The following is a 14,320-nucleotide window of genomic DNA, read 5'->3' on the forward strand; positions in this document are numbered from 1 at the left end:
TTATTATTATTATTATTATTATTATTACTGAGCTCCCTCCCCAAACCTCATCCTCCCCAGGCTCCACCACCAAAATCTGCCAACCCAGAGCTGGCAACCAATGTCCCCTCTAAGCTATGGAGTCTTGTGAGCAAAAATTCTACTTTGTGAGCTACTGGCATTAAAGTTGTGAGCAAGTGATCTGGCTACTGCATAAGTTAGTTTGCTCGAGAGCTGTCCTTCCTGAGCTTAGACAAAAATATGTGAGCTGGAGGCTAAAAAACTGTGAGCTGGCTTATAACTCATCTTAGAGGGAAAACTGCTGGCAACCCTATACACAGTCTGCCCCCTCCCTCCAACTAGATGGGGAACTTGCCTTTTCCAAGCCCCATGGCTCTTGGATCCATTCCCAACAATTAAGGCCCATACAATAAGACACATTACCCTTCCGTTGGACAGACTGGTCCACTGAACAGAGGTCAAACCCCAACACTATTTAGCTCATGACTGAGTGTTCTGACTGAAAGTGGCTGTCCAGGGTTTCAGGCAGAGACAGGACCTCAGTGACATGGACCCAATGACATGAAGTAGGGCTTCGGTTACATATAGTTATCCACCAGCATCCCAAGCTCTGAAAACATCTGAACTGTGCTCCCTCCCCTTATTCAGGGAGCAACTGGATTTTGGGTCTTGTGCATATATTTGATAGTATGAAGATCTGTTATTTGGTCAAAAATGCCCAGCATAGTCCACTCTGACTGCCTACATCCTTCCAAGGGCCTCAGGAAACAGTCTTTTCCAAATAGGGTTGCCGGGTGAGGCCGACAAGTAGGCAGGGGACTTACCAGGAGGGTTCAGGAGAGGGGAGGGAGGCTCCAGGAGAGGGAACTCCAAAGTGAGTTCTAGGTGAGCTGCCATCGCATGTAGACTACTGCAACACTCTCTACATGGGGCTGCCTTTGTCGCAAATTTGGAGGCTGCAGCTGGTGCAGAATGCGGCGGCCAGGTTGTTGATGGGTGTCCCTAAATGGGATCACATCTAACCTGTGCTAAAAGCGCTTCACTGGCTGCCTATAGCGTTCCGGATTCGCTTCAGAGTGCCGGTGCTTACCTTTAAAGCCCTATATGGCCAGGGTCCGGCATACCTGAGGGACTGCCTTTCCCCATACAGGCCTCAAAGAGCACTTCGGTCGGGGTCACAACACCGCCTAGTGACCCCGGGTCCTAAAGAGGCCAGGCTCGCTGCCACAAGAGCCAGGTCTTTCTCGGTGGCAGCTCCTACCTGGTGGAATGAGCTCCTGGAGGAGATCAGGGCCCCGCAGGACCTCTTACAGTTCCGCAGGGCCTGCAAGATGGAGCTCTTCTGCCAGGCTTTTGAGTGGGAGCCGTCGTTGCCACCACCTCCAAGTAACTGCAGAGCAGGACTGCCAGGTTGGGCTGACTGGCCACCTGGAACATCTTGGCCCATGACATCCCGTCTCTTTGATCCCACCGCAATATACAATAGGGAGTGAGTATTTTAGTTCCTAATGTATCCTGCAAGATGAGAGTTTTTGTTTTAATTGTTTTAACTTGTCCTATTTTTATTGCACTTGGTGCCTTAACTGTTTTAATCCTGTTGTATTTTATTGCACAGTTGTGCCTATGTAAGCCGCCCTGAGCCCGCTTGCGGGGAGGGCAGGGTATAAGTGAAATAAAATAAAATAAATAAATAAAAGGGACTGTCTTCCTTTTAGATGGTTTCTCTCCACTGGAAATAATGGAGGATGGGGCACCTCTTTTGGGGGTTATAGAATTGGAACCCTGGTCCAATCTTTATGAAACTTGGGGAGGTTTTAAGGAGAGGCACCAGCAGCAATGCTGAAAATTTGGTGCCTCTAACTAAAAAATCAGCTCCCCCGATACCCCCGGATCAATTCTCCAGTATACCCTATGGGGACCAGTCTCCATAGGGTTTAATGGAGCAGCCAGCAACTATTCCCCCCCTCCCCACTTTCTGATAACTGATATAACTGCCAAATGACAGAAACCAACTCATGAGGGAGCTGTTTGTAGCAAAGGGTTCCTTTCTAGCTACAGATTTAATAACAAATGTAGGCCTTATTTCTACATTTCCACATGTAAGTATTCACGTGGGTTTAGCATGTAATAATTTTGGATTAGTTTTTAAACCCCACACAATTTGCTTTATCCAGTTAGAATGTCAATAATGTATTGTGTTTACAAACTGGTGCTTTTCTCAGGGCCCAACTTTGTCACTTGAAATTCATGCAAACTACCCTAGCCTGTCTCAGAAAGGCAGCTTTGACTCCTGAAAGCTTATGCCCTGGAAATCTTGTTGGTCTCTAAGGTGCTACGGGACTCAAATCTTGCTCTTCTACTGCAGACCAACATGGCTTCCCACCTGAAACTACCTTAGCCTAGGGCTGCAATCCTATGCGCACTTACTTGAAAGTAAGGACCACTGAATTTATGGAACTTCTGAGTAAAGAGGCAGAGGGTTGCCCTTTAATCCCCTTCCTGAACCGAAACTTGAAAGTTCAGTGATGTTGCAGTTATCATGGATGATTAGACTGTAACTATCAAAGCATACAGCTAAATGGTTAATGGGTTGTTTAAAATGATTATGATGAACAAGGTGTGCTTTGACATACAAGCCAAAACGGCTTTATCTTTCTTTGTCCATTTGTCCTGTTCGTGAGAGGTGCTAATTTTGTTTGTTCTGTGCAAGTCCATTTTAAAACATACACACACGCACCTTTCTAGCAGAAGCACATGAGGGACTGCTTAGCACTGGGGCTCCTGAACCCCCCCTTCTCTCACAGCCTCCTATCTAAGAGATGCCCCCAAAGTCTGGGGACTCCCTCTCCAAATAACAGCATCTGATACAGCAGGAGGAGCTGCAGGTGGAACAGGAAGCTACAGAAAGTTATGGCAGAGATTTGCAGGAACAGTTGGACATGTTGATGAGTGAAGTGAACACTGGCAGAACATTGGATAATTATAGCTTGAGACCAGCATTTCCCAAATGTTTGATCCTGTTGCATTGTTGCTGTTTTTTCTGAATTAAAATTGGAGACACTATTCTTTGTTCTCAAACAGATAATCTAAATATTTTCTTGATCTGTTCCCAAAGAAGTCGACGGGCTTCCTCCTTGAGGCTGAGGGACAGCCCATTTAATATCACCTCCCACACACACAATATGTACTGTGCTCTGCCAGGGCTCTGTTGGTCTCTTTGCCCAAGCATGTAATTAAGATTTCTGGGTAGTGGAGATGCCTCTGAAATATCTTTCTACTGTCAGCTGTAGGGAATTCCAGTGCATTTTTATACTTCTCCAGGATGATACCATGGGATAGCAGAGTCCTGTATATATTGGCCGATGGTAGGTTTGCCAACTCTGGGTTAGAAAATCCCTGGAGATCTGGCAATGGAACCTGGGGAGGGCAGGGTTTGCCATAGAGTTCATCCTCCAAAGGAGCCATTTTATCCAGGGGAAGTGATCTTCTTGTTTGGAGATCAGCTGTAATAACAGGAGATTTCCAGGCTCCACCTGAAGGTTGGCAATCATAGCCAACCAAGTGAGGAGATGTGTGTTGCCCAAACTCTCATGGGCAAAGACAAGTGAATGCTTCCAAGATGGTGTCTCAGAGCCCACTTCATCCAGCTCACTGCATACTGATATGCAAGATGAATCTTTGCCTCAGGATTCATTAGATGAGTGATTCATTAAGTGTTTTGGAGATATTCTAATACAGTAGAATGGGTCTTACCACTCCACAGATCTGAGTTTGAAGCCTTCCTTCAGCATAAGGAATCTTCTTCCAGCTTCTGCCGGCAGAATAACACATTGATAGGTAAAGGTAAAGGTTCCCTTGCTCGAAAGCCAGTCGAATCCGACTCTAGGGTTGCGGTGCTCATCTCCGTTTCAAAGCCGAAGAGCCAGCGCTGTCCAAAGACGTTTCCGTGGTCATGTGGCCGGCATGACTAAACACCAAGGCGCACGGAACGCTGTTACCTTCCCACCGAAGTGGTCCCTATTTATCTACTTGCAATTTCTTGCTTTCGAACTGCTAGGATTTTTTGTCATACAGTATCAATGTATAGTATTTATTTTCTATTACACAGAAGTGTAGGTATTTAAAGCACTAAGTCTTGTTTCTGTGTATGCGTGCAAGTGTAGCAATTATATATATATATACACACACACACAATTAAAGGCCATTTCTAAAAATTGCAATGTGTTATTCATGCTGATTGTTTGCATGCAATTCTAATCTAATGCCATGGCCCTGTGGGTAAGTGAAAATCTCTTTGGAAACCCAATACTTGCTTTATTTAAACGGGCTATACGTTTAGTTCTCTGGTGCTTCTAATCTCTCTGTTAGTTATGGAACCATGTTCATAACATTTGGCACTGTCATTCCAGAACACGTGAGTAAAGAAAGTTCTACATATCCAGCTGCTTAAAGATTAAAGGCCAGCTGCCCACACTGGAGCTTGGTGGAAAGGATATTAACAACTTGCCAGATAATGGAAATGTGTTTCTTGAGAAAAGCAGATGTTTTATGAGATTGCATTTGGGTTTGTGTTGGATTTAGTAATAAAGATTTCAATTCCTAGTTATCCTAACGAGGATTGTTATAAATCCTCTTAGTTGGAAGGAACAGCCCACTTCCACAGTATCATAGCTTTGTGAACTCAACCATTGCCTTTTGCTTTAGAAAACTGGCAGTCCGAAACAAGAAAGAAAAACAACAACATGAATGATTAGAGATGGTGACTTGGGCAATGATCCTAAACAGGTCTGCTCAGCAGTAATTCCCCAACTACTCCCAAAAAAGTGTCTTTAGGATTGCATCCATGCAGTAATTTCAGCCCAGATGATGCTGAATGCCAAGGCAGGTTTCTTCATATAACATCTGCTCCTGTGGCATGAACACACAGGATGAGTCTGGAGACAAATAAAGTCTAAGGTTTTACAGGCATATTATTATTGTGATGGGTATATGATGAATGGCCTCACACATCTGTGCACACTCAGGCCTGCACTGCTATGCAACCACGATGGAAGTTTTCATTGTGGGGCTGAACTGCATTACATTTGCAGGGAACCCTTGCTTTTATTGGAAGTGGTGCATCTTGAACCATACCAGCACAACATTTTGTGACAATATACCAATTCGCAGATTTTATATGTAGTGAGGGTCAATTGCTGTTCAGAAGGGCTTCACACTTTAATTGGTTTAATCAACAGATTAATTAATTTGTTCATGTCAGTTTTTAATTTATGAGCACACATTTTAATTAGTCTGAATTAAGGAGACACTTTTTTTAGTTCAGGTGTGGTGTGCATTGTGACTTACAGTTTCATTTAAAAATAGCTGTTTTAACACTTCCTTCAGTTGGGGTTGTCAACAGACCTGGAGAAAAGAATATCCTGTCCCTTTGATAGAACCTTAATGTGTGGAAATGGGCTGCTGAAGCTTTTCATGGTGTGGAAGTAAATCACATCATCTGGTAAATAACATCCAATTAAGCATTTATTAAAGGGACAGGATGTTTTCTCCAGGCCTGTTGGCAACCCTGTATTTAGTGTCTCAAGCTGCAGCTATAATGAAGTTTGGCTAATATGCAAATTTAATTAAATATCTCTAATATGTTAAAAGGCAGATTCAGGTGGGTGGCCGTGTTGGTCTGAAGCAATACAGCAAAGTTTGAGTCCAATGGCACCTTTAAGACCAACAAAGTTTAATTCTGGCTATATGCTTTCGTGTGCATGCACACTTCTTCATGTACATTGGAATAAGACTTCCTCAAGCCTTACCTATAGGTGGGGGGTGGGGAGGATAGTTGCCAGGAAGGACTAGTTAGAGTCAAGATGCACATGTAAGCATCTGCACATGCTAAGTCACTCAGTTCTCTCTTATACCCAGAATTAAATTTTGTTGGTCCTAAAGGTGCCACTGGACTCAAACCTACTTCTCACATCTGTTTGTTAACTCTTTTATTTGTATGCTAGTTTGCTACTATTCACAGATTTTACCAGCTGCTTTAATTCAATCTTAAGCTATATTTATCGCTCGCTTACTTATGCATCTTGACTCTAATTAGCCCTTCCTGGCAACTACCCTCCCGCCCTCTTTCTACCTATATGAAATGGTTGAGGAAGTCTTATTTTAATGTATCTGAAGAAGTGTGCATGCACACAAAAACTTATCTCCAGAATTAAACTTTGTTGGTCTTAAAGGTGTAACTGGACTCAAACTTTGTTCCATGTTAAAAGGCAGACAGTCAACTAAAAATCCTTGAATCCCTTACTAGCTCTACTGATTAGTTAATTGCCGTACTAACTAGAGATGTGTATTCATTTATTAACTAACAAAAAAAAATAAGATGAAAAAGTGTCATACATTCCAAGTAGGAAAACTGATGACAGTAATTGTCATTCTTTTTGCACCTGAAAGTTTGGTTTAGAGAATACAAACGGAATTGAGACTGGGAGAGAGGAGAAAAGAGTCAAGAGACAACGAAGTTGATAGGAAACCTTTCCAGTCATCACAGTCAAACATATGTTGCAGCGGAAGTGTTTTCGCTAGTAATCTGGATTGGGGAGGGATTTCCTGATTTGTGTAAACCTATAAGCAGCATCAATGGCATACCTGGCCCATTTGGTGCCTCCTCTTTTTTTTGTTGCCCAGTCACAGCTGACTTATGGTGAACCCCATGAGGTTTTCAAGGCAAGAGGCGCTCGGAGGTGGTTTGCCATTGCCTGCCTCTGCGTTGCCCCTGCTTAGCTTCTGACAAGATCAATCTAGGCTAGGGCTATCCAGGTCAGGGCTCCTCCTCTATATGACAAAATTATTTTCACTAGTAACGATGAAATAAAATGAATAATAATAATGCACACAGAGAGTACGAACAGCAATAGAGCAGTGAAACACGCCATCTGTGAAATAACATCTAGAGCACTTTGTTAATAATTGGTTGTAACGTTTATTTGTATAGTGATGGTTTTAAACTGGTTTTAAATATGTTTTATATTGGCGTATGCCCTTGTAAGTCGCCCTGAGCCCGCGTAGCGGGGAGGGCGGGGTATAAATTGAATAAAATAAATAAATAAATAAATAAATAATGGCCAGAAATTAGATTCAGATGGGTAGCTGTATGGGTCTGAAGCAGCAGAACAAAGTTTGGTCTTAAAGGTGCCACTGGTCTATCCCCCAAAGTACACTGTGCTCAACTGATAACAATCTACTGGTGATCCCTGGCCTGAAGAGTGTTTGGCTGTCCTTGAGCAGAACTGGTGGAACTCTCTACTGAGCGAGATCTGGGACATGTGGGATTTGATGCAATTCCGCAGGACCTGTAAGATGGAGATATTCCGCCAGACCTATGGCTGAGGACAGCGATGATCTCTAGCTAGGCTGACTTCCTCCTTTTCCCTTTCCTTTTCCATCTTTTTTCTCTCCCCCCCCCTTACTGCCAGAAAATGAGGCACTATTTGTGCTCTCTTTATGTTCCATCTTATCGATTACTGTAAATTTTAGAGTTGTTTTAAATGTCTATTAAAGGTTTAACGTCATTTTTTTCTTACCCTCCCTGAGCCTTGCTATACAGGAGAGGGTGGGCTATAAATTGAAGATATTAACAAACAAACAAACTTTGTTTCAGTGGCCAGAAAAGAATTGTTTCAGTGGCCAGAGAAGAAACTCAGCCAGTGAAAAATTCTTTTATTTAACTTTATATATATATAATCATGCCTGTAAAAAAATTCAAATTCCAACACACTGTTCCATCACAACAGCCAGCGTGGTGTAGCGCTTAGTGTTGGACTAGGATCTGGGAAGTCAAGTTTCGAATCCCCACTTGTGCTATGGACGCTTGCTGGGTGACCTCGGGTCAGTCACATTACTCTCAGCCTAGCCCTGGAGAGCCTGATCTTGTCAGATCTCAGAAGCTAAGCAGGGCTGACATGGAGGTAGGCAATGGAAAACCACCATCCAACATCTCTTGCCTTGAAAATCCTACAGGGTCACCATAAGTCAGCTGTGACTTGATGGCAAAAAAAAAATCCATCATACCACTTGTGTTCTGAGCAGGCACTTGTGAGGGCTTCTGTTCTTCATTTTGAAGCCCAAGATCTGACCATCCCAAACATTTACAAGGCATTTTTGAGAGCTAGGAGCCTGCCTTTCTACTAACTAGTCAAAGCACCACAAAATAGTGATCTCAAGTTTCACCAGACTGGATGTTAAGAAACACCCCCCCCCCAAGAATGTGTCCCAATCCTCCATTGTTTCCAAAGGACTAAAGTCAAACCAGATAATCTCTGCAGTAGAAACTGAAGGGGATGGATTAAAGCAACACCATCAGAACCAGTGCAATGTACAGAGTACCCAGCAGTACCAGTGTAATCACAGAGTACCCAGAAGAACCCAGGGCCATTGTGGCAATGCCTGCTGATGTCAAGCACAGAATCACAGTTTGGGGGTGGGGTTGGAAGCCCATCAAAACCAGTGCCTTCTGTTCATAATATTAACAAATACATTCAAATACAAATACATTGCTCTTAAATACATTCAGTCACCAAGTAGGATAGGCATGAGGAGGTCTTGAGACCAAGTAGTGAAAACAAAGGGGGGCACAGAAAAATTAGGTGAAGAGATACAGAAATGAATGAGAAATGTGTGGAAAAGATGGAGAGAAATTAAGAGAGGAAAAGGTTGTTTTATCTTGCCACAAAACCTTTGGCAAGATCGGAAAGGAGGACGGAAAGGCTAGACTATTGGAGAAAATGACCTGCAGGATGGCAATTACTGTAGCAGCTGTCAGCCTGCTGGCTTGATTGTAGGATCTGTCAAGCAACTTTGCTGCACTCTTGGAGAAAGGGAAGTGTAGCCAATCCTAGAGTACTTTTTGCTAGGCTCAGACTTCCCTGCGCCCCTAGTGGCTTCAGCCAGAGCGGTACTTTCAAAATGAAAGGAACGACGTTTGATTGGACGCAGCATGACGCTGGCTTCAAGGGCCCCCTTCAAGGGCCTTCCTCATGCTGCGCCTGGGTGGACCGCACCCCCACCCTGCCCTTGGCACACTATTGAACATCATTTTCCCTGCCCCCATCCCTTTTCTCATGAACTAATTCTGTTTTTCTGGAAAATGCAAGTTTTCAGACATTTTCTGGAGGTTTGCAAAATGTCATTACTTTTTTTGTTTGGTCTGCTGGGGTTAAATGCAAGCATAAGTTCTTTCTCATAAATGATCCCACAAATGATGGATCTGTCCTGGGTCATGGGAACCACAAGGTGAATTAAGTCAATATGTAGAAAGGGAAGTTTTGGTAGGAGGAAAAAAATAAAAATTTGATTTGAAGCTATGAAGGAAGCTAATGCTTTACATGAAACACACACACACACACACAAATAAGTTTATTCCATGAAGCAAAAAATTGCTTTCCCTCCAAATATTTCTCCTGTAATAAAATAACACTCACACTTTGATATTATGACTCTTTAAGGAAACTTATTTTCTATATCCTCATTTTGATGGAACCTAGTAGTGGCTTAGGACAATCACTATCAGATGTTAGATTCAGTTAATCCTGATAATTTATCTTTTGCATTTTTCAATCATAAATCATAACTTTTTCCTTAAGGCCAAAAAGGTTACGTAAACCTTTTTATTGTATTTTAACAATGTCTGGGACATCACATGGGGGAAAATAGCTGGGTGAGGGGGAATTGTATCAGAAACGTGGTAGCAGGGAAGGGATAAAGCATTCCTTCCCTCATCACTTCTCTGCCCCAATTACCTTCCCCTTACTGCGCAACATGTAAAATGCATGGTCAGAATCTACTATTATGTGTATTTTAATAAGACCAGAAAACTGATAGTCTGCTTTTTTTGTATTCACAGCTGTATGCCAACCTGGATGTAAACATGGGGAATGTATTGGACCAAACAAATGCAAGTGTCAACCAGGATACAGTGGAAAAACATGCAATCAAGGTAAGAAGACCAAAACTCAGTATTCAAAAGCAAGTTTCTTTGTACTATTGTTCAAGTATATTTCAAATTTTCTAGCAGCAGTTTGGTCCTCCTAATCGGAGACATGGCTTCTCTGGGCTACCTATCAAGCTGTGTGCTGAACAAGCAGAGGCAAGGCTGGTTGTTGAGTTTGCCATTCCCCTTTTGGCCAAATGGCTTGGTAATGCTCAAGATCAGCATATAGTTCGATTGAGGTATCTGTGTTCCTCTATTCTGGCTAGCTGCCCTATAGCCATCAGAATGGAATGAGAAGAACATAAGAACATAAGAGATGCCGATGTTGGATCAGGCCAAAGGCCCATCCAGTCCAAAACTCTGTATCACACAGTGGCCAGAAATACCAGGTGCCATCAGGAGGTCCACCAGTGGGGCCAGGACATTAGAAGCCATCCCACTGTTGACCCCCCCCCCAAGCACCAAGATGACAGAGCATCACTTACCCCAGAGTCCCTATCTATACCTTGTGGCTAATAGCTACTGATGGACCTCTGCTCCATATGCTTATCTAATTCCCTTTTGAAGCCGTCCATGCTGCACAGAACTTTCATTATTTTCAAAGAGGTTTGGGAGCGATTGGGATTGCATCACAATCCTTGATAGAAAATTATCATTTAAAAAGTAAATCTGTTGTTGGAGATATGAGATCAGCCTGCTTTAGTTTCAGAGGGTAGCTGTGCTGGTCTTCAGTAGAACACCTAGATTTGAATCCAGTAGCACCTTATAGAGCAGCAAGATCTTTGGGGTGTAAGTTTTTGAGAGTCAAAGTGGTATCTGATGAAGGGAGCTTTGACTCTCAAAAGCTTATACCCCCCAAATTTTGTTGGTCTCTAAATTGCAACAGGACTTGAATCTAGCTGTTCAGCCTCCTAGCTGTTCAGCCTCCTTTAGAGATGTTTCGCCTGAACTTAATTTCAAAATGTTAATTCTGAGTTGGTAATAAGGATTTTTGAGGTGTATGTAAAAAGCTACGCTATGCTATTTTGAAAGATTTTCTTCCCTATTGACTTTATAATGAGCCGCAATTCAGTAATGGTATAAATGAGAATGTCTCTTTTAAAACAGTGGCCATTTTTGCCCTTTTTGACTCACTTAGCTCCAAAGTATTATTTCATATAGCACAGAACTCTCCCAAGTGCTTAAACAAGTCATAGTCACATTCTCTAGTTAACCGTGATAAATCTTTCCTAAGCTTATTATGGAAAAGCAAGTGAGTGCTGAGGAGAATCTGACAATTTGAGGAAGGTGGTGCTTTATGAAACTGTGCTCTCTGATACTTGTTAATCCTCTTGTGGCACGGTGGTTTCTAAATGCTGGTTAAAGCTCGGCTGTTTAGATATATTAATTCTTCCTTGATAGGCTTATGTGGACTATAAGCCCACCCTCGCCTTGGCACAGTTTCTCACCCTTTCTTTACCTCATGTTGTTACCTACTTTATTCACACACAACCAGCACCATCTTGTGTGACAGTCTGTGTTCTATGCTAGAGTTTTAGTTGTACATTTATTATATTTCTATCCTGCTTTTCAGCCAGAATTGCCCCCCAGAGCAGCTTACTTAAAACCCCAATACATATCACGTTAAAATATAATAAAAATGTCCCTCAGGGACATTCTTAGCTGAGCAGGATCCAGGCATGATGAAGGGGTATCTGGGTGTTTTGTGTTCTCTGTCTGATATCTTTCTTGATGGCAGTTGAAAACTGAAAGGAGAAGGGGATCATTCTTTCTCTCCAGAACTACATACCACAAAAATATTGTCTGTGTAAAGCAATCAAATCTGTATTCCTGTGTCCTTGGGCTCTATGGCTTTTATGAAACAGCATTAGGTCTGAGGAATTATCATGAAGTTTTATAAAGGCGGGAATTTTTGTGTCGGAAATTCATACTATGTTCAACATTCCAGTGACAATTGCCCACAGCTCTCATTTCAGTGGGTCTCATATGGGACAGCTTCCTGGTGAATGGTGCCCATTATAATTAATAATACAAGAGAACTGCAGTTTTCAGCTCAGTCTCACGTGCAGTTCCCTGACTGAATGTTATTGTCTGTGTTTTCAATAAGAATTAGAGCCTCTTCACATTACACCTAAGACAAAAGCTTACATTTCCACTGTGGGTTGACTTTGTCTTTTCTGTAATGCATAGCTTTCCCATGTTGGAAAATATGCAGGAACTCATTCTCAGATGCCACAATTGATCCAAGTTAGCCTTGCTATACTGGTTCAAGCTACATGTGCCAGTAGCAGTCTCATTTGTTTAAACCCCAGACTGGCCAAATCATGAATGGAGTAGCTGGTGATGATCTAATATTTAGAGCAAAAGGACCACACCTTTTAACTTCCCCAAACAAGCACTTCTCTTGCATTGGTGATGTTACTTGCAGCTAAAACTCAGAAGTTACAAAGGATATTTCTAGGAATCCATATAATTTCTGGCAATTCCTAGAGCTGTCCTATGCTGGTGACATCACTGTGGTTTTTTTTAAAAAAATCCCATTGTCATTCATTTTTGGACTTAGCAGTTCAATTAGTTGCTGCTAGTGATGACATTTTCCATTAATTTCTGTAGAGTCTTTCTGGAAGTATGGCAGCCCTAGTCTTCATGTGACTAATGGCTTATAATATATTGCATTGCTACAAATTATTATTATTATATATATATATATATATAATGTCTGTAGATTTCATTGATCTCTGTTGGCTGGCTTCTTTGTAATTCAGCTCCATCTTGGAATCCAAATGTTGTTTCCCAGGCTTGAAGAGGCTGCCTTCAGCCAATTAAAGTTCTGTTGCTGGCAAAAAGGTCAAATAAACTTTTCTTTTTAATGAATTGATAATTATCATATTCCATAAGGCTACCATTTGTCATTTGTTTGCATAGCAAAGCTTGGGCTCTTTTAAAGTGGAAGAAAATACCATTTTTTTAGACAGGAAATTTAACTTTTCAGTTTCCTTTCATTTCTTGCAGACCAAATACAGGAATCTCAAAGTTAGGCTTTGGAAATTATATTATTGCTGAAAATCAATTGATCCTGCTATCAATTCACCTTCCAATTCTTTACCTAACTTAGTTCAGTGGGAGTAATTGAAAAGACCTTGTTCAGTCTTATTGTTCTGGTATATGATATCATGTATATAGTATCGGAGACCAAGTTGAATGTGAGGCTCAGGTCCAATAACTTTGTACTTTAGTTAGGGATGGACACGAACTGGGAAAATGTGTTTTTGTTTGTGGTATGCCTGGTTCCAAACCAAAAAACTGTCACGAACTTTTAGGGGCTAAACGAACCAGTGCAGTTCATGAGGTTTGTGAGGCGGTAGAATGGCCCCCAAGCATGCTAGAGACACCAAACATGCAGAGGATCTGCAGCTGACCTTCCTCTACCTGCCTTCCAAGTTTGGTGAGGACTGGGTTTACAGCTCCCTGAAGAAGGTGCCTGAGTTACAGGCCCCTGAAGAAGTTGCCCCCAGGGAAGTGCTTTCTGGGAAAATGACCGCCATAAATTGTCACAAAATTTAGTTCATGATCCAGTTCGTGCTTTAGAACACAGAAAGTCCATTATGTATTTTTATAGTGAGTAGCATTTGCCCTTGCTTTTGCTACAACTCAAGTCTGGTAACTGGTTTAGAGTGAAGGGTTTTTGGGGAGGGAGACAATAACACATGATTGGAAAAGTACAATTTCAAAATGTTCATTGAAGCAGCAGTTAGGTTTTCAACAGGTGGGCCCCAGTGTTGTTCTGTTCTCATGGTTTCAAAAATAATGGGTATATGGGGAATGCAGATGGAAGTATCAGTAGGCAGAAAAGAGGGGCACTTAACCCATTCCTCACCCACTTCAGTACAAATTATTCTACTCTTTCCACCAGCTACTGAGGTTGGTAGTATAGCCTTTTGTTCCAGTAATGTTTGGAAGGTAGGTCTTCCGATTTTTCTGGTTACTTATTTTTATTGGCTCTGTTGTTTTGGCAGCTATTATGTATATTCTAGATTTTTATGAGGCTTTTTGGAGAGAGAAAAAGGTCCACTGGAAGAAGAGCCTCTTCCAACAGCAGAAGGCCCCTTGGCCCTGAGGACACCTTGACTGAGTGTAGTGGTAGAATGTGTTGTTTCATGACTGTTGATGTATACCACATCCCTGTGCATCAGCCATGGAAATTCTGCACATTGCAGAAGATTTGAGAGAGTGTTGTCCCACAGGTACCCTAGAATACTCCCAGTATTCCTCAAAAGATGTGCATGGCAAGGGAAATGTGAGTAAACTCTCTTGCAGGGAACACTGTCCATCATTACT

At 42.1% G+C, this 14,320-nt stretch overlaps 1 protein-coding gene across 4 annotated transcripts in view; it reads left to right on the forward strand.

Moving 5' to 3' along the window:
• NPNT (nephronectin) overlaps window positions 1–14,320 on the forward strand; it is an 89,241-nt gene that overhangs the window by 38,512 nt on the left and 36,409 nt on the right. For all 4 annotated transcript variants that reach the window (XM_015410519.1, XM_015410521.1, XM_015410520.1 and 1 more), the window contains exon 3: window positions 9,896–9,988. In XM_015410519.1, the coding sequence (XP_015266005.1) occupies window positions 9,896–9,988 (93 nt within the window). The remainder of the gene's footprint in view (window positions 1–9,895; window positions 9,989–14,320) is intronic.

Source organism: Gekko japonicus, unplaced genomic scaffold (assembly GCF_001447785.1).
Source record: "Gekko japonicus isolate JY-2015 unplaced genomic scaffold, Gekko_japonicus_V1.1 scaffold2595, whole genome shotgun sequence".
NCBI classification, from domain to species: Eukaryota; Metazoa; Chordata; class Lepidosauria; order Squamata; family Gekkonidae; genus Gekko; species Gekko japonicus.